Source organism: Oncorhynchus masou, chromosome 19 (assembly GCF_036934945.1).
Source record: "Oncorhynchus masou masou isolate Uvic2021 chromosome 19, UVic_Omas_1.1, whole genome shotgun sequence".
Classification (NCBI taxonomy): Eukaryota; Metazoa; Chordata; class Actinopteri; order Salmoniformes; family Salmonidae; genus Oncorhynchus; species Oncorhynchus masou.
In genome coordinates, this window is record NC_088230.1 from 36429911 (window position 1) to 36451603 (window position 21693).

The window sequence follows — 21693 nt, forward strand, 5'->3', positions numbered from 1 at the left end:
TTAGAACCAGCCACTCACCATGGCCTTTAGAACCAACCACTCACCATGGCCTTTAGAACCAACCACTCACCATGGCCTTTAGAACCAGCCACTCACCATGGGCTTTAGAACCTTTAGAACCACCACTCACCATGGCCTTTAGAACCAACCACTCACCATGGCCTTTAGAACCAGCCACTCACCATGGCCTTTAGAACCAACCAGTCACCATGGCCTTTAGAACATTCACTGTGGCCTTTAGATACTTTAGAACCACCACAGCCTTTAGATAGGCCTTTAGAACCAACCACTCACCACAGCCTTTAGATAGGCCTTTAGAACCAGCCACTCACCATGGCCTTTAGAACCAGCCACTCACCATGGCCTTTAGAACCAGCCATTCACCATGGCCTTTAGAACCAACCAGTCACCATGGCCTTTAGAACCAACCATTCACCATGGCCTTTAGAACCAACCACTCACCATGGCCTTTAGAACCAGCCATTCACCATGGCTTTTAGAACCAGCCATTCACCATGGCCTTTAGAACCAACCATTCACCATGGCCTTTAGAATCAGCCACTCACCGTGACCTTTAGAACCAGCCATTCACCATGGTCTTTAGAACCAACCACTCACCATGGCCTTTAGATAGGCCTTTAGAACCAACCACTCACCATGGCCTTTAGAACCAACCACTCACCATGGCCTTTAGAACCAGCCACTCACCATGGCCTTTAGAACCAACCACTCACCATGGCCTTTAGAACCAGCCATTCACCATGGCCTTTAGAACCAACCACTCACCATGGCCTTTAGAACCAACCACTCACAAAGGCCTTTAGAACCAGCCATTCACCATTGCCTTTAGAACCAGCCATTCACCATGGCCTTTAAAACCAACCACTCACCATGGCTTTTGAGGCCTTTAGAACCAGCCATTCACCATGGCCTTTAGAACCAACCAGTCACCATGGCCTTTAGAACCAACCATTCACTGTGGCCTTTAGAACCAACCAGTCACCATGGCCTTTAGAACCAGCCACTCACCATGGCCTTTAGAACCAACCAGTCACCATGGCCTTTAGAACCAGCCACTCACCATGGCCTTTAGAACCAACCAGTCACCATGGCCTTTAGAACTAGCCACTCACTGTGGCCTTTAGAACCAACCACTCACCGTGGCCTTTAGAACCAGCCACTCACCATGGCCTTTAGAACCAACCACTCACCATGGCCTTTTCGATAGGCCTTTAGAACCAACCACTCACCATGGCCTTTAAAGAACCAACATGGTAGAACCAATTCATGGCCTTTAGAACCAACCATTCACTGTGGCCTTTAGAACCAACCAGTCACCGTGGCCTTTAGAACCAGCCACTCACCATGGCCTTTAGAACCAACCACTCACCATGGCCTTTAGAACCAACCAGTCACCATGGCCTTTAGAACCAGCCACTCACTGTGGCCTTTAGAACCAACCACTCACCGTGGCCTTTAGAACCAGCCACTCACCATGGCCTTTAGAACCAACCAGTCACCATGGCCTTTAGAACCAACCATTCTTTAGAACCAACCATTCACAACACCCTGGCCTTTGTGGCCTTTTACCATGGCCTTTAGAACCAACCACTCACCATGGCCTTTAGAACCAACCATTCACCATGGCCTTTAGGCCATTCACCATGGCCTTTAGAACCAACCAGTCACCGTGGCCTTTAGGCCTTTAGAACCAACCATTCACTGTGGAACCCTTTAGATGGCCTTTAGAACCAAGCCACTCACCGTGGCCTTTAGAACCAACCAGTCACCATGGCCTTTAGAACCAACCACTCACCACAGCCTTTAGATAGGCCTTTAGAACCAGCCACTCACCGTGGCCTTTAGAACCAGCCACTCACCATGGCCTTTAGAACCAGCCATTCACCATGGCCTTTAGAACCAACCAGTCACCATGGCCTTTAGAACCAACCATTCACCATGGCCTTTAGAACCAACCACTCACCATGGCCTTTAGAACCAGCCATTCACCATGGCTTTAGAACCAGCCATTCACCATGGCCTTTAGAACCAACCATTCACCATGGCCTTTAGAATCAGCCACTCACCGTGACCTTTAGAACCAGCCATTCACCATGGTCTTTAGAACCAACCACTCACCATGGCCTTTAGATAGGCCTTTAGAACCAACCACTCACCATGGCCTTTAGAACCAACCACTCACCATGGCCTTTAGAACCAGCCACTCACCATGGCCTTTAGAACCAACCACTCACCATGGCCTTTAGAACCAGCCACTCACCATGGCCTTTAGAACCAGTCACTCACCATGGCCTTTAGAACCAACCACTCACAAAGGCCTTTAGAACCAGCCATTCACCATAGCCTTTAGAACCAGCCACTCACCATGGCCTTTAAAACCAACCACTCACCATGGCTTTTCGATAGGCCTTTAGAACCAGCCACTCACCATGGCCTTTAGAACCAACCAGTCACCATGGCCTTTAGAACCAACCATTCACTGTGGCCTTTAGAACCAACCAGTCACCGTGGCCTTTAGAACCAGCCACTCACCATGGCCTTTAGAACCAACCAGTCACCATGGCCTTTAGAACCAGCCACTCACCATGGCCTTTAGAACCAACCAGTCACCATGGCCTTTAGAACTAGCCACTCACTGTGGCCTTTAGAACCAACCACTCACCGTGGCCTTTAGAACCAGCCACTCACTATGGGCTTTAGATAGGCCTTTAGAACCAACCACTCACCCTGGCCTTTAGAACCAACCACTCACCATGGCCTTTAGAACCAACCACTCACCGTGGCCTTTAGAACCAACCATTCACCATGGCCTTTAGAACCAGCCATTCACCGTGGCCTTTAGAACCAACCACTCACCGTGGCCTTTAGAACCAACCACTCACCGTGGCTTTTAGAACCAGCCACTCACCATGGCCTTTAGAACCAACCACTCACCGTGGCCTTTAGAACCAACCATTCACCATGGCCTTTAGAACCAACCACTCACCGTGGCCTTTAGAACCAACCATTCACCCTGGCCTTTAGAACCAACCATTCACCGTGGCCTTTAGAACCAGCCATTCACCCTGGCCTTTAGAACCAACCATTCACCGTGGCCTTTAGAACCAACCACTCACCCTGGCCTTTAGAACCAGCCATTCACCGTGACTTTCCGTGGATTTGCTGCATGACAATAGGTTTTCTGAAAGTTGAATATACATTTTTCCCATAGACCAGGTATACAAGTTATGCATGCCAGGATCAGTAATGTAGTTGATATTGTTTTGAACATGTCGTCAAGAAATTGTTAACCTTTGCTTTTGTTTTGTTGGCTGTTGTTCAAACTGGGGTGATAATGAGTTACACAGTGCTGATCTTGGATCAGGTTTGCCTTTTAGATCTCAATTAAAAAGATTATATAGACAGGGGGGAACCTAATCCTAGATCAGCACTCTTACTCCTAGATACATAAGGCCCCTGGGCGCCAATAATGATTCACTGGCAATGAATTCATTTCTTTCTAAGCCCCCTTCAGAGGTTTTAGAGATTTGACAAGACAACATAAGATTTAGTAATGAGGTTTTAAGACTGTAAAGCTTTAGTGAATTGTTCAGTTCTTTTCTGCTCTGCTCTCTTTCATCCCAAATGGCACCCTAATCACTATAAGGCCCTGGTCAAAATTAGTGTACTATAGTGTACTATATAGGAAACAGGTTGGCATTTGGGATGCCACCCTCTTTGGTCCGTCTGTGATCTATGGCCTACTTAATATTCATGACTTCCCCTTCACACCCTGCTGTGATTGGCCTGCTGCTCGTGGCGTATGAACCAGGTTAGAAAGTGCAGTAGTGGAGTTACTAGTTTATCTGTCTCTCTCTAACTGTGATGGATGGCATTGGGGTCTGTAGGCCAGAGATAGATGAGGATACAATATACTTTCATTACAAATCAAATTATCATGAAAAATGTTTTATAAAAATGCCATATCAACTTCTTATGATGAAGATAACGTGTAAATGTTCAATGAATTGTTCGTCGCCAATGGAAATCTCTCTCTTCTCCATTTAACTAGTTGAAACATCTGAAAATATACTGTATGTGTAGCCAGGGGAGGGTTTGTCCATACCCTAGGCCCCATTGGTTGATGGGAGTTGTGTCGTTCTCCCCTCCTGCAGAATCTCCTACTGTACTGCAGATAAAACCCAGGACAAAGTGTTTGCCTACGTCTCCCAGATTCAGTTGGACGAGACCCTCGAATGCCACGCCTTCCTCTGTCACAAGAAGAAGATCGTAAGTGACACGTGGGCACTAGTTCAAAACACTTTTCACTTTCCGTCTCTGTTGATAACTTTTGATAATGAACCCGAGACACATGCCTGAAAATTTCCGAATTAAAACACGGATGAAAGTAATTTAATTTTCGTAATTTTATTTGTTAATTTCTATCTTTATACGTCGTGAGGGAAACACGAGAAGTTACCAATCATTGAAATAATGTTTCCAATCCAAAACAATTCTCACTTTAGATGTTTACATCTGAAATGACGATGGTGTCTGGCTCCATCTTGTGGTACTGTAGGTGCTTGCAAACCACAATCAAATGATGTCATACAGTATGTCTCTGTTCTGTGGTTTGTCAGGCCCAAGCTGTGACTCTCACCGTAGCCCAGGCCTTCACAGTAGCTCTGGACCTGTGGGAGATTGCTCAGGAAGGTGAGGATTAGGGTGAATGTCAGCAAAACATTTTTAATGTCCGTTCTCCAACGTTTTGTCTCCAACATTTTGTCTTCAGCGTTTTGTCTCCAACGTTTTGTCTCCAACGTTTTGTCTCCAACGTTTTGTCTCCAGCATTTTGTCTCCAACGTTTTGTCTCCAACGTTTTGTCTCCAACGTTTTGTCTCCAACGTTTTGTCTCCAACGTTTTGTCTCCAACGTTTTGTCTCCAACGTTTTGTCTCCAACGTTTTGTCTCCAGCGTTTTGTCTCCAACGTTTTGTCTCCAACGTTTTGTCTCCAGCGTTTTGTCTCCAACGTTTTGTCTCCAGCGTTTTGTCTCCAACGTTTTGTCTCCAACGTTTTGTCTCCAGCGTTTTGTCTCCAACGTTTTGTCTCCAACGTTTTGTCTCCAACGTTTTGTCTCCAACGTTTTGTCTCCAACGTTTTGTCTCCAACGTTTTGTCTCCAACGTTTTGTGTCCAACGTCTTGTCTCCAACGTTTTGTCTCCAACGTTTTTCCGCTGGACTACATGTTCCAGGGGTCTGACACTTTTCCTCTCTTCTCTGTCCTCAGACAAAAGTCAGAAGGCCAGGAGGACATGCTGCGCGTGTTCTGTCAGTGATGGACAGACAGAGACTACAAACACACACAGCGTCTCAGGTAGGTCAACTTCATTTGTAGTACTCTTCCTGTAATGATCTTGACATCTATTGGTCTATAAATCTTTGCACGCTTGTTAAGGTACACCCACTAGTGCTGGGCAATATAGCCTAAAATTACTGCAGGGCTTCAGACCTTCGCCAGACAGCCACAAGTAGTTATTTCAGTTCCTCCACTCTCCTCCTCACCCTCAGGGACCGAGCCTGATCAGTGCTGAATGTTTAGGGTCTATTCTCTCTCACTCTCTCTCTCTCTCTCTCTCTGTCTCTGTCTCTGTCTCTGTCTCTGTCTCAGACTCAGAGAAGCAGCAGCCCCTGAGGAAGGAGGAGAAACAGAGACGGCCATTTTTCTCCATGTCATTCAGCTCTCCTTCACCCAGCAACAAACCCGCCAGGAAACGACCAATCAAACACGGCTCCTGGGTAAGTCATGTCCTTGGGTTCCAGGCCCTTGATTGGTCTAGCCAGTCATCATTATCACGCCTGATATAACGTAAACAATATGTATTCTCCATGGACAAGCTGGGACTGTTAAAGGCTATTGCGAATGATAAGAGGTGAACCCCATTAGACATGGTATTACCTCCACTATAGTTGAGATGGATGACCTCCAGAATAGTTGACCTCCAGTATAGTTGACCTCCAGTATAGTTGAGGTGGATGACCTCCAGTATAATTGAGATGGATGACCTCCAGTATAGTTGACCTCCAGTATTGTTGAGGTGGATGACCTCCAGTATAGTTGAGATGGATGACCTCCAGTATCGTTGACCTCCAGTATTGTTGAGGTGGATGACCTCCAGTATAGTTGACCTCCAGTATAGTTGGCCTCCAGTATAGTTGAGGTGGATGACCTCCAGTATAGTTGACCTCCAGTATAGTTGACCTCCAGTATAGTTGAGGTGGATGACCTCCAGTATAGTTGAGGTGGATGACCTCCAGTATAGTTGAGGTGGATGACCTCCAGTATAGTTGTCCTCCAGTATAGTTGAGGTGGATGACCTCCAGTATAGATGACCTCCAGTATAGTTGAGATGGATGACCTCCAGTATAGTTGAGATGGATGACCTCCAGTATAGATGACCTCCAGTATAGTTGAGATGGATGATCTCCAGTATAGTTGAGATGGATGACCTCCAGTATAGATGACCTCCAGTATAGTTGAGATGGATGACCTCCAGTATAGTTGAGATGGATGACCTCCAGTATAGTTGAGATGGATGACCTCCAGTATAGTTGTCCTCCAGTATAGTTGAGATGGATGACCTCCAGTATAGTTGAGGTGGATGACCTCCAGTATAGTTGGCCTCCAGTATAGTTGAGATGGATGACCTCCAGTATAGTTGAGATGGATGACCTCCAGTATAGTTGAGATGGATGACCTCCAGTATAGTTGAGATGGATGACCTCCAGTATAGTTGTCCTCCAGTATAGTTGAGGTGGATGACCTCCAGTATAGATGACCTCCAGTATAGTTGAGATGGATGACCTCCAGTATAGTTGAGATGGATGACCTCCAGTATAGTTGAGATGGATGACCTCCAGTATAGTTGAGATGGATGACCTCCAGTATAGTTGTCCTCCAGTATAGTTGAGATGGATGACCTCCAGTATAGTTGAGATGGATGACCTCCAGTATAGTTGAGATGGATGACCTCCAGTATAGTTGAGGTGGATGACCTCCAGTATAGTTGAGATGGATGACCTCCAGTATAGTTGAGGTGGATGACCTGCAGTATAGTTGAGATGGATAACCTCCAGTAAAGTTGAGATGGATGATGTCCAGTATAGTTGACCTCCAGTACAGTTGAGATGGATGACCTCCAGTATAGTTGACCTCCAGTATAGTTGAGATGGATGACCTCCAGTATAGTTGTCCTCCAGTATAGTTGAGGTTGATGACCTCCAGTGTAGTTGAGATGACCTCCAGTATAGTTGAGGTGGATGACCTCCAGTATAGTTGAGATGGATGACCTCCAGTATAGTTGAGAGGATGACCTCCAGTATAGTTGACCTCCAGTATAGTTGAGATGGATGACCTCCAGTATAGTTTGAGTTGGTGGATGACCTCCAGTATATTTGACCTCCAGTATAGTTGAGATGGATGATCTCCAGTATAGTTGAGGTGGATGACCTCCAGTATAGTTGAGGTGGATGACCTCCAGTATAGTTGAGATGGATGACCTCCAGTATAGTTGAGGTGGACGACCTCCAGTATAGTTGATCTCCAGTATAGTTGACCTCCATTATAGTTGAGATGGATGACCTCCAGTATAGTTGAGGTGGATGACCTCCAGTATAGATGACCTCCAGTATAGTTGAGATGGATGACCTCCAGTATAGTTGAGATGGATGACCTCCAGTATAGATGACCTCCAGTATAGTTGAGATGGATGACCTCCAGTATAGTTGAGATGGATGACCTCCAGTATAGTTGAGATGGATGACCTCCAGTATAGTTGAGATGGATGACCTCCAGTATAGTTGAGATGGATGACCTCCAGTATAGTTGAGATGGATGACCTCCAGTATAGTTGAGATGGATGACCTCCAGTATAGTTGAGGTTTAATGACCTCCAGTATAGTTGAGATGGATGACCTCCAGTATAGTTGAGATGGATGACCTCCAGTATAGTTGAGGTGGATGACCTCCAGTATAGTTGACCTCCAGTATAGTTGACCTCCAGTATAGTTGAGGTGGATGACCTCCAGTATAGTTGAGATGGATGACCTCCAGTATAGTTGAGATGGATGACCTCCAGTATAGTTGACCTCCAGTATAGTTGAGGTGGATGACCTCCAGTATAGTTGACCTCCAGTATAGTTGAGATGGAGATCTCCAGTATATAGTTGACCTCCAGTATAGTTGAGGTGGATGACCTCCAGTATAGTTGAGATGGATGACCTCCAGTATTGTTGACCTCCAGTATAGTTGAGGTGGATGACCTCCAGTATAGTTGAGGTGGATGACCTCCAGTATAGTTGAGATGGATGACCTCCTGTATAGTTGAGATGGATGACCTCCAGTATAGTTGAGGTGGATGACCTGCAGTATAGTTGAGATGGATGACCTCCAGTATGGTTGAGGTGGATGACCTCCAGTATAGTTGACCTCCAGTATGATTGAGATGGATGACCTCCAGTATAGTTGACCTCCAGTATAGTTGAGGTGGATGACCTCCAGTATAGTTGTCCTCCAGTATAGTTGAGGTGGATGACCTCCAGTATAGATGACCTCCAGTATAATTGAGGTGGATGACCTCCAGTATAGTTGAGATGGATGACCTCCAGTATAGTTGAGATGGATGACCTCCAGTATAGTTGACCTCCAGTATGGTTGAGATGGATGACCTCCAGTATAGTTGACCTCCAGTATAGTTGAGATGGATGACCTCCTGTATATTTGATCTCCAGTATAGTTGAGATGGATGATCTCCAGTATAGTTGAGGTGGACGACCTCCAGTATAGTTGACCTCCAGTATTATTGACCTCCAGTGTAATTGAGATGGATGACCTCCAGTATAGTTGAGGTGGACGACCTCCAGTATAGTTGATCTCCAGTATAGTTGACCTCCATTATAGTTGAGATGGATGACCTCCAGTATAGTTGAGGTGGATGACCTCCAGTATAGTTGAGGTGGATGACCTCCAGTATAGTTGACCTCCAGTATTATTGAGTTGGATGACCTCCAGTATCGTTGAGGTGGATGACCTCTAATGCTATAGGCTTTAAATTATTGTTGAAACTGCTGAGCAATGCTCTTTTTTCTTACATGATGTAGTGCAATGGGTCTTTAAAAAAAAAGGTTCTAATACCATAACATTGTTAAGAGGTAGAGGTCGCCCGATTTTACTAGTTCACGTGTCACAAATCCTAAACATTGCGTTATGATATTCTACCCTGTGATGTGTATATTCTCCTTCAGGGGTAGGCAACCCCTGTTCCTGGAGGTCATTCAACTGTAAGGTGTATATTCTACCTGGAGGTCATTCACCTGTAAGGTGTATATTCTACCTGGAGGTCATTCACCTGTAAGGTTTATATTCTACCTGGAGATCATTCACCTGTAAGGTTTATATTCTACCTGGAGGTCATTCACCTGTAAGGTTTATATTCTACCTGGAGGTCATTCACCTGTAAGGTTTATATTCTACCTGGAGGTCATTCACCTGTAAGGTGTATATTCTACCTGGAGGTCATTCACCTGTAAGGTGTATATTCTACCTGGAGGTCATTCACCTGTAAGGTTTATATTCTACCTGGAGGTCATTCACCTGTAAGGTGTATATTCTACCTGGAGGTCATTCACCTGTAAGGTGTATATTCTACCTGGAGGTCAGCCACCTGTAAGGTGTATATTCTACCTGTAGGTCATTCACCTGTAAGGTTTATATTCTACCTGTAGGTCATTCACCTGTAAGGTTTATATTCTACCTGGAGGTCATTCACCTGTAAGGTGTATATTCTACCTGAAGGTCATTCACCTGTAAGGTGTATATTCTACCTGGAGGTCATTCACCTGTAAGGTTTATATTCTACCTGGAGGTCATTCACCTGTAAGGTTTATATTCTACCTGGAGGTCATTCACCTGTAAGGTTTATATACCTGGAGGTCATTCACCTGTAAGGTTTATATTCTACCTGGAGGTCATTCACCTGTAAGGTTTATATTCTACCTGGAGGTCATTCACCTGTAAGGTTTATATTCTACCTGGAGGTCATTCACCTGTAAGGTTTATATTCTACCTGGAGGTCATTCACCTGTAAGGTTTATATTCTACCTGGAGGTCATTCACCTGTAAGGTTTATATTCTACCTGGAGGTCATTCACCTGTAAGGTTTATATTCTACCTGGAGGTCATTCACCTGTAAGGTTTATATTCTACCTGGAGGTCATTCACCTGTAAGGTTTATATTCTACCTGGAGGTCATTCACCTGTAAGGTTTATATTCTACCTGGAGGTCATTCACCTGTAAGGTTTATATTCTACCTGGAGGTCATTCACCTGTAAGGTTTATATTCTACCTGGAGGTCATTCACCTGTAAGGTTTATATTCTACCTGGAGGTCATTCACCTGTAAGGTTTATATTCTACCTGTAGGTCATTCACCTGTAAGGTTTATATTCTACCTGGAGGTCATTCACCTGTAAGGTTTATATTCTACCTGGAGGTCATTCACCTGTAAGGTGTATATTCTACCTGGAGGTCATTCACCTGTAAGGTTTATATTTACCTGGAGGTAGCCACCTGTAAGGGAGGTCATTCACCTGTAAGGTGTATATTCTACCTGGAGGTCATTCACCTGTAAGGTTTATATTCTACCTGGAGGTCAGCCACCTGTAAGGTTTATATTCTACCTGGAGGTCATTCACCTGTAAGGTGTATATTCTACCTGGAGGTCATTCACCTGTAAGGTACCTGAAGGTCATTCACCTGTAAGGTTTATATTCTACCTGGAGATCATTCACCTGTAAGGTTTATATTCTACCTGGAGGTCATTCACCTGTAAGGTGTATATTCTACCTGGTCATTCACCTGTAAGGTTTATATTCTACCTGGAGGTCATTCACCTGTAAGGTTTATATTCTACCTGGAGGTCATTCACCTGTAAGGTTTATATTCTACCTGGAGGTCATTCACCTGTAAGGTTTATATTCTACCTGGAGGTCATTCACCTGTAAGGTGTATATTCTACCTGGAGGTCATTCACCTGTAAGGTTTATATTCTACCTGGAGGTCATTCACCTGTAAGGTGTATATTCTACCTGGAGGTCATTCACCTGTAAGGTTTATATTCTACCTGGAGGTCATTCACCTGTAAGGTTTATATTCTACCTGGAGGTCATTCACCTGTAAGGTTTATATTCTACCTGGAGGTCATTCACCTGTAAGGTTTATATTCTACCTGGAGGTCATTCACCTGTAAGGTTTATATTCTACCTGGAGGTCATTCACCTGTAAGGTTTATATTCTACCTGGAGGTCATTCACCTGTAAGGTTTATATTCTACCTGGAGGTCATTCACCTGTAAGGTTTATATTCTACCTGGAGGTCATTCACCTGTAAGGTTTATATTCTACCTGGAGGTCATTCACCTAAGGTTTATATCCTACCTTATCCTATATCCTACTTAAGTAGTACTTTAAAGTATTTTTACTTCAGTACTTTACACCCCTGCTTACCCCTTGATTCTAATTGGTCCAAACATGTAACACGTCTGGCCGTGTTTGGGAGTCTTGGCCGGTGTAGGCCATCATAGTAAATAAGAATTGTTTTTTTCAACTGTCTTGTCTAGTTAAATAAAGGTTAAAAAAAACACACACAACATTATGCAGCTGTGTTGGCATATACTCACCACTAGATGGCAGCGTTTCCCTGTGAATGCTACCATAGACCAAGTCGGCTCTTATTGGTTAAATACTCCATCCACCTCATCTGATACGTGTCTTCTTTGTTCTCCACTGATTGGGATCTTGGTAAACTCATAAAAAAAGATTCACAATCTGTCAGTGCCACAAACCAGTAGAATAATATTGACAAACAAATATTGATTTTAAATATTGATATTGAAAACTGTCTGAGCTGAGTATACTGCTATGCAACTCTTGCTAATTCACCTAATAAAGAAAGCATCACTTCAGGATTTAATTGAAGCCTTATTGAAGGTAATGACAAATTGTTGCTGATACACTGAGGAGGTGTATGCAATAGATACTGGTTCTTGAGTCTGTAGGTTATATTGCCTGCTCATTAATGCATACTGCAGTACAGTCTCATGGAGTTGTCTTGGTACTGTTTCTATTCCTGGTACTGTTTCTATTCCTGGTACTGTTTCTAATATAGGCACTGTTTATATTCCTGGTACTGTTTCTATTCCTGGTACTGTTTATATTCCTGGTACTGTTTCTATTCCTGGTACTGTTTCTAACATAGATACTGTTTCTATTCCTGGTTCTCTTTTTATTCCTGGTTCTGTTTCTATTCCTGGTACTGTTTCTATTCCTGGTACTGTTTCTAATATAGGCACTGTTTATATTCCTGGTACTGTTTCTATTCCTGGTACTGTTTCTATTCCTGGTACTGTTTCTAATATAGGCACTGTTTATATTCCTGGTACTGTTTCTATTCCTGGTCCTGTTTCTATTCCTGGTACTGTTTCTATTCCTGGTACTGTTTCTATTCCTGGTACTGTTTCTAACATAGATACTGTTTCTATTCCTGGTTCTCTTTTTATTCCTGGTTCTGTTTTTATTCCTGGTACTGTTTCTAGCATAGGTACTGTTTCTATTCCTGGTACTGTTTCTATTCCTGGTTCTGTTTTTATTCCTGGTACTGTTTCTATTCCTGGTACTCTTTCTATTCCTGGTACTGTTTCTAGAATAGGTACTGTTTCTATTCCTGGTACTGTTTCTAACATAGGTACTGTTTCTATTCCTGGTACTGTTTCTAACATAGGTACTCTTTCTATTCCTGGTACTGTTTCTAACATAGGTCCTGTTTCTATTCCTGGTACTGTTTCTATTCCTGGTACTGTTTCTAGCATAGGTACTGTTTCTATTCCTGGTAGTGTTTCTATTCCTGGTACTGTTTCTAACATAGGTCCTGTTTCTATTCCTGGTTCTGTTTCTATTCCTGGTACTGTTTCTAACATAGGTCCTGTTTCTATTCCTGGTACTGTTTCTATTCCTGGTACTGTTTCTAGCATAGGTACTGTTTCTATTCCTGGTACTGTTTCTAACATAGGTACTGTTTCTATTCCTGGTAGTGTTGCTAACATAGGTACTGTTTCTATTCCTGGTACTGTTTCTATTCCTGGTACTGTTTCTATTCCTGGTACTGTTTCTAACATAGGTACTGTTTCTATTCCTGGTAGTGTTTCTAGCATAGGTACTGTTTCTATTCCTGGTACTGTTTCTAACATAGGTCCTGTTTCTATTCCTGGTAGTGTTTCTAGCATAGGTACTGTTTCTATTCCTGGTACTGTTTCTAACATAGGGTATTCCTGTTTCTCTGGTACTGTTTCTATTCCTGGTACTGTTTCTAACATAGGTCCTGTTTCTATTCCTGATTCTGTTTTTATTCCTGGTACTGTTTCTATTCCTGGTACTGTTTCTATTCCTGGTACTGTTTCTAACATAGGTCCTGTTTCTATTCCTGGTTCTGTTTTTATTCCTGGTTCTGTTTCTATTCCTGGTACTGTTTCTATTCCTGGTACTGTTTCTAACATAGGTACTGTTTCTATTCCTGGTTCTGTTTTTATTCCTGGTACTGTTTCTATTCCTGGTACTCTTTCTATTCCTGGTACTGTTTCTAGCATAGGTACTGTTTCTATTCCTGGTACTGTTTCTAACATAGGTACTGTTTCTATTCCTGGTACTGTTTCTATTCCTGGTAGTGTTTCTATTCCTGGTACTGTTTCTAGCATAGGTACTGTTTCTATTTTACTGTTTCTATTCCTGGTACTGTTTCTAACATAGGTACTGTTTCTATTCCTGGTACTGTTTCTATTCCTGGTAGTGTTTCTATTCCTGGTACTGTTTCTAACATAGGTCCTGTTTCTATTCCTGGTACTGTTTCTATTCCTGGTACTGTTTCTAACATAGGTCCTGTTTCTATTCCTGGTCTGTTTCTAGGTCCTGTTTCTATTCCTGGTACTGTTTCTATTCCTGGTAGTGTTTCTAGCATAGGTACTGTTTCTATTCCTGGTACTGTTTCTAGCATAGGTACTGTTTCTATTCCTGGTACTGTTTCTAACATAGGTCCTGTTTCTATTCCTGGTTCTGTTTTTATTCCTGGTACTGTTTCTATTCCTGGTTCTGTTTTTATTCCTGGTACTGTTTCTATTCACAGGATGTGGAGGATGGCCTCGATGATGCATTCTCAAGGTAATATTTACATGATGTTTTACATTATATTGTATCTAAAGTACTGTATATCTAATTTCTATACTCAAGGTCACATCGATCCGCTAAGATAATTAGAATCAGTAATCTGTTCAACAGCAAATAGTCTTTGAGAAATGAATACATTTCCAAATGTATCAGTACTTTGATAAAGGTAATTTAATTTCACCCTTTTGATCGGGCTTCAGATCCAACCATTCTACCTCAACAGCATTGTGAAACTAACGACATAAATCCTTCATCTGACCAAGGCAAACTAACTGCGGCCATCTTCATTGAGTTATCAAAAGCATTTTGATTTAGTTCGTCATTCTATCTTAGTAGGAAAACACAGTGGTTTCGCTAACAGATTCCTAAACCGGTTCCATGCATTTTAGCAATAGAAAACAACGTGTTTGCATAGAAGGACAGAAAACACAACTTCTTGGACTTTACTAGAGGTGTACCTCAAGGCTCAGTATTACCCCCCCCCCTTTCTTTTCTCTGTATTCATAAATCTATTGCCTCTAATTTGTCAGAATACACCTGTTCACTTATTCACTGATGCTATGGTGCTTTTGTACATCAGGTTAAAAATATTGTGCAGATACAAGCAACTCCCCGATATTATTTTAACACTTTACAAAAATGGTTTCTAGCAAATAATTTGGTTTTAAATCGAATTAAGTCCTATACCCTGCTGTTTGGTACACGGCATAAAATAAACTCCGCCAATGGTAATTTCTAAATTCATACAGGTGATGGAACAATGCTTTAAATCATTGATTGTTTTAAAAAGCTCGGTCTGAGGATGGATTCTTCTCTTTTGGAAGGCATATTGATTCAGCGAGCTCCAACGTCAAAATGAATTACAGATTTCTTAAATTGGATCTTAGATTAATTCTGTTTGAAGAAGTGAAATAGGATTCCCGAATCTACAGCGTCTCATGAGGGACAATAATCACTAACCATCAGGATACACACCTCCAAGACTGAAATCTCGTTTTTTTTCGAATGAGCAACAGAAAAACACGTGCCAATCGGCTCTTTAAAACATTTCTTTAAATAAGCTTTGTTGTAATAGTAAAGGTCAAATACACTGCATTTTAAAGCAGTCCCCAATAATATAATGAATTCAGAGCTAGGGAAATTATACCGAGGCTGAATATATACAGGTGGCAGCCAATGATCCTCTCAGCAGACCAGACAATCAGCTGACTGTACAATCAGCTGACCAGACAATCAGCAGACTGGACAATCAGCTGACTGGACAATCAGCTGACTGGACAATCAGCTGACCAGACAATCAGCAGACTGTACAATCAGCTGACCAGACAATCAGCAGACTGGACAATCAGCTGACTGGACAATCAGCTGACTGGACAATCAGCTGACCAGACAATCAGCAGACCAGATAATCAGCAGACCGGACAATCAGCCGACCAGACAATCAGCTGACTGGACAACCAGCAGACCAGACAACCAGCAGACCAGACAACCAGCAGACCAGACAATCAGCAGACCGGACAATCAGCAGACCAGACAATCAGCTGACTGGACAACCAGCAGACCGGACAATCAGCAGACCGGACAATCAGTTGACCGGACAATCAGCAGACTGGACAATCAGCAGACTGGACAATCAGCAGACTGGACAATCAGCAGACCGGACAATCAGCTGACCGGACAATCAGCTGACCGGACAATCAGCTGACCGGACAACCATCTGACCAGACAACCATCTGACCAGACAATCAGCTGACCCGACAATCAGCTGACCAGACAACCAGCTGACCAGACAATCAGTAACACTAACGATGTGTATGTGACCAATAACATTTGATTTGATTTGATTCAGTACAAATGCTGACACTACACATCCAAGTATATCGGACCAAATTATGAAAGACAAGAATTGCACTTTTGAATTCCGCAAAAGCCAGTGTGGAAGAGGTGAAATAATGATTGTTGTCTATCGACAATGACAAGCCACCGGAGTCTGACAATCTGGATGGAAAATGACTGAGGATAATATTTGATGATATTTCCACTCCTATTTGCCACATCTTTAAGTCTACTAGAGTGTGTTCCCTCAGGCCTGGAGGGAAGCTAAAGTCATTCCGCTACCTAAGAATAGTACAGCCCTCTTTACTGGCTCAAATAGCCCACCAATCAGTCTGTTACCAACCCTTAGTAAAGTATTGTAAGAAATGGTGTTTGACCAGATACAATGCTATTTTACGTAAAGAAAATGTACAACAAACTTTCAGCTTATAGGGAAGGTCACTCAACAAGCACAGCACTTACACAAATGACTGATGATTGGCTGAGAGAAATTGATTATGAAATGATTGTGGGGGGCTGTCTTGTTAGACTTCAGTGTGGCTTTTGACATTATCGATCTGCTGCTACTATAAATATTTAACTTTCATGAAATCACAGGTGTAATACATCAAAATAAAGCTTAACTTCTTGTTAATCCAGCCGCCATGTCAGATTTCAAAAAGGCTTTACGACGAAAGCAAACCATGTGATTATCTGAGGACAGCGCCCAGCACACAAAACATTACATACAGTTACCAGCCAGGTAGATTAGATTAGTCACGAAAGTCAGAAATAGCAATAAAAACAATCACTTACCTTTGATGATCTTCGTATGGTTGCACTCACAAGACTCCCAGTTACACAATAAATGTTTGTTTTGTTCGATAAAGTCCCTCTTTATATCCAAAAACCTCCATTTTGTTGGCGCATTTTGTTCAGTAATCCAATGGCTCAATTGCGGTCACAACAGGCAGACGAAAATTCCAAATAGTATCAGTAAAGTTCATAGAAACATGTCAAACAATGTTCATAATTAATCCTCAGGTTGTTTTAGCCTAAATAATCAATAATATTTCAACCGGACAATAACGTCTTCAATATAAAAGAAAAACAAGAAAGGTGTGCTCTCGGTCATGTGCAGGAAACAGCTCTGGGGACATCCCAGGGTCCACTCACTTAATGTGGTTATTCTCCCTCATTTTTCAGAATAAAAGCCTGAAACAATGTCTAAAGACTGTTCACAACTAGTGGAAGCCATAGGGACGGAATCTGGGTCCTATCCCTTTAAATGATGGATAGGCTTTCATTGTGAAAACAGCCATTTCAAAATAATAATTTTCCTCAGGTTTTCGCATGCCATTTCAGTTCTGTTATTTTCACAGACATTATTTTAACAGTTTTAGAGACTTTGGAGTGTTTTCTATCCGAATCTACTAATTATATGCATATCCTAGCTTCTGAGCCTGAGTGGCAGGCAGTTTACTTTGGGCACGCTTTTCGTCCAGAGGTGAAAATAGTAAGGTTAACAAAGAGCTGCAGTTAGTTTTGGAAATGGGTAGCAAGGAATACGTTAGTCCTAAATATTTCCAAAACTAAAAACATTGTATTTGGGACAAATCATTCACTAAACCCTAAACCTCAATTATATTTCGTAATGAATAATGTGGAAATTGAGGTGACTAAACTGCTTGGAGTAACTCTGGATTGTAAAGTGTCGTGGTCAAAACATATTGATACAACAGTAGCTAAGATGGGGAGAAGTCTGTCCATAATAAAGAGCTGCTCTACCTTCTTAACAACACTATCAACATGGCAGGTCCTACAGGCCCTAGTTTCTACCTTCTTAACAACACTATCAACAAGGCAGGTCCTACAGGCCCTAGTTTCTACCTTCTTAACAACACTATCAACAAGGCAGGTCCTACAGGCCCTAGTTTTGTCACACCTGTAGCCATGACTACATGGAACTCTATTCCACAGTACTACATAGAGCCATGACTACATGGAACTCTATTCCACAGTACTACATAGAGCCATGACTACATGGGACTCTATTCCGCAGTACTACATAGAGCCATGACTACATGGAACTCTATTCCACAGTACCACATAGAGCCATGACTACATGGAACTCTATTCCACAGTACTACATAGAGCCATGACTACATGGAACTCTATGCCACAGTACTACATAGAGCCATGACTACATGGAACTCTATTCCACAGTACTACTTAGAGCCATGACTACATGGGACTCTATTCCACAGTACTACATAGAGCCATGACTACATGGAACTCTATTCCACAGTACTACATAGAGCCATGACTACATGGAACTCTATTCCACAGTACTACATAGAGCCATGACTACATGGAACTCTATGCCACAGTACTACATAGAGCCATGACTACATGGAACTCTATTCCACAGTACTACATAGAGCCATGATGACATGGAACTCTATTCCACATCAGGTAACTGATGCAGAAGTAGAATCAGATTTAAAAAGCAGGTAAAAATACACCTTATGGAACAACAGGGACTGTGAAGAGACACACACAGGTACAGACACATACATATGCATACATTGTGATATTGTTGTATGGTGGTATTGAACATCTTCTATTGTAGATACGTGGTAGTGTAATAATGTTATGTGATGTACTGTTCTATCTTTAGTTTTCTATGTAATGTGAGTGTTTTAATGTGTTTGGACCCCAAGAAGAGTAGCTGCTGCCTCGGAATCAGCTAATGAGGATCCCTAATAAAATTCAAACTCTTCTGCAGAAATGGAAAGTAAAAATCACAGAAAATAGATTTTGTGGCGGAGTAAGTACTTGGGTTTGCAACGTTTTACTGCAGACGAATTACAAGGTGTATTGGATGAAAGAGTCCTGTCCTCCAGGCCTTGTTTAGGTGCAGTATTTTACCCCACACAAGCAAAATTTGAGAACGCCATGATGAAGATAATATGGAACATTGCACTAAAAAATACATTCAAATGAATGTCGCCCTAACAAACAAACAAACAAACAAACAAACACACACTATGTACACTATGAACACTATGTACACTATGAACACTATGTACACTATGTACACTATGAACACTATGAACACTATGTACACTATGAACACTATGTACACTATGAACACTATGTACACTATGAACACTATGTACACTATGTACACTATGTACACTATGTACACTATGAACACTATGAACACTATGTACACTATGAACACTATGTACACTATGAACACTATGAACACTATGAACACTATGAACACTATGTACACTATGAACACTATGAACACTATGTACACTATGAACACTATGTACACTATGAACACTATGAACACTATGAACACTATGTACACTATGAACACTATGAACACTATGAACACTATGTACACTATGAACACTATGTACACTATGTCCACTATGAACACTATGAACACTATTTACTCTATGAACACTATGTACACTATGAACACTATGTACACTATGTACACTATGTACACTATGAACACTATGTACACTATGTACACTATGAACACTATGAACACTATGTACACTATGAACACTATGAACACTATGAACACTATGTACACTATGTACACTATGAACACTATGAACACTATGAACACTATGTACACTATGAACACTATGAACACTATGTACACTATGAACACTATGAACACTATATACACTATGAACACTATGTACACTATGTACACTATGAACACTATGAACACTATGTACACTATGAACACTATGAACACTACACTATGAACACTATGAACACTATGTACACTATGAACACTGAACATGAACACTATGTACACTATGAACACTATGAACACTATGAACACTATGTACACTATGAACACTATGAACACTATGAACACTATGTACACTATGAACACTATGTACACTATGTCCACTATATACACTATGAACACTATGTACACTATGAACACTATGAACACTATGCTGACCGGACAATCTGTTGCATTGATGGAGGAGGTGATGATGGTCATTTAGAACTGAATCTATGAACACTAGGAACACTAACACTGTGCAGTTCTGGGAATAATAGTACAGGGTGCCTAGTCTGTGGATGAATAGTGCAGGGCGCCTAGTCTGTGGATGAATAGTGCACAGTGCCTAGTCTGTGGATGAATAGTACAGGGCGCCTAGTCTGTGGATGAATAGTACAGGGTGCCTAGTCTGTGGATGGATAGTGCAGGGTGCCTAGTCTGTGGATGAATAGTGCAGGGTGCCTAGTCTGTGGATGGATAGTACAGGGTGCCTAGTCTGTGGATGAATAGTACAGGGCGCCTAGTCTGTGGATGAATAGTACAGGGCGCCTAGTCTGTGGATGAATAGTGCAGGGTGCCTAGTCTGTGGATGAATAGTGCAGGGTGCCTAGTCGGAGGATGAATAGTGCAGTGTGTAAAGTCCATGGATGAGAGGACCAGGTGGACGGTTGGTGGGGGCCACGGCGTGGGGGAAGAAAATGTTCAGGTGGTGGGAGGTTTTGGTCGTGATCGACCTGAACCATTTGCCAGAGGGGAGTCTTTGGTAGTGATGATTTTTCCTGCACGCTTCCTTGCCCTGGGTTCTTGCTGGACCTTGATGGAGGGCAGGTGGCAGCCAATGATCCTGCCAGCTGACCGGACAATCTGTTGCATTGATGGAGGAGGTGATGATGGTCATTTAGAACTGAATCTGCATTCAAAGGAGGACTGAGGACAAAACAACACCATGTATTCACCAAACATTACACTGAAGGAAAATCAACACCATTTATTCACCAAACATTACACTGAAGGCAAAACAACACCATTTATTCACCAAACATTACACTAAAGACAAAACAGCACCATTTATTCACCAAACATTACACTGAAGACAAAACAGCACCATTTATTCACCAAACATTACACTGAAGACAAAACAGCACCATTTATTCACCAAACATTACACTGAAGACAAAACAACACCATTTATTCACCAAACATTACACTGAGGCAAGCCAGAGCCATCTGTACAAAGAGGAGTCTCATCAGATGTTATCATCAAGCCAGATCATCTCTGCTCAACTCCTTACTTCCTCTCTACTCGCATCCTTCTCAAATCCTATTAGAGGTCTGAGGTGAGGAACCTTGGGTTGTCTTCACCGATGGGGTTGTAGGAGGCACAATGGTCAGTCTTCGCATCCATAGATCTGTCTATTAATGTCTCCAGCCCCGTCCCTCAGCTTTTTACGAAACAGGAGTGAGGAAAAAAACATAGAACTCTACACTCTATACACACGGACAACTTTTCACATTTTTCTGTTGATAAATCAGGAGACTCAGCATCACTCCCTTACCGCGATATTGCCCTGTACCAATCTACGCCACTTGTCATTCAGCATTGCTCCCTTACCGCGATATTGCCCTGTACCAATCTACGCCACTTGTCATTCAGCATCACTCCCTTACCGCGATATTGCCCTGTACCAATCTACGCCACTTGTCATTCAGCATTGCTCCCTTACCGCGATATTGCCCTGTACCAATCTACGCCACTTGTCACTCAGCATCGCTCCCTTACCG

General features: G+C 42.4%; 1 protein-coding gene across 1 annotated transcript in view; it reads left to right on the forward strand.

The window, feature by feature from the left end:
- The window catches only part of LOC135506235 (low density lipoprotein receptor adapter protein 1-like), a 59388-nt gene that overhangs the window by 33470 nt on the left and 4225 nt on the right, over positions 1-21693 (forward strand). Inside the window, exons 3-7 of the mRNA XM_064925756.1 lie at positions 4176-4290; positions 4641-4713; positions 5290-5376; positions 5671-5798; positions 14230-14264. Of these exons, the coding sequence (XP_064781828.1) occupies positions 4176-4290; positions 4641-4713; positions 5290-5376; positions 5671-5798; positions 14230-14264 (438 nt within the window). The remainder of the gene's footprint in view (positions 1-4175; positions 4291-4640; positions 4714-5289; positions 5377-5670; positions 5799-14229; positions 14265-21693) is intronic.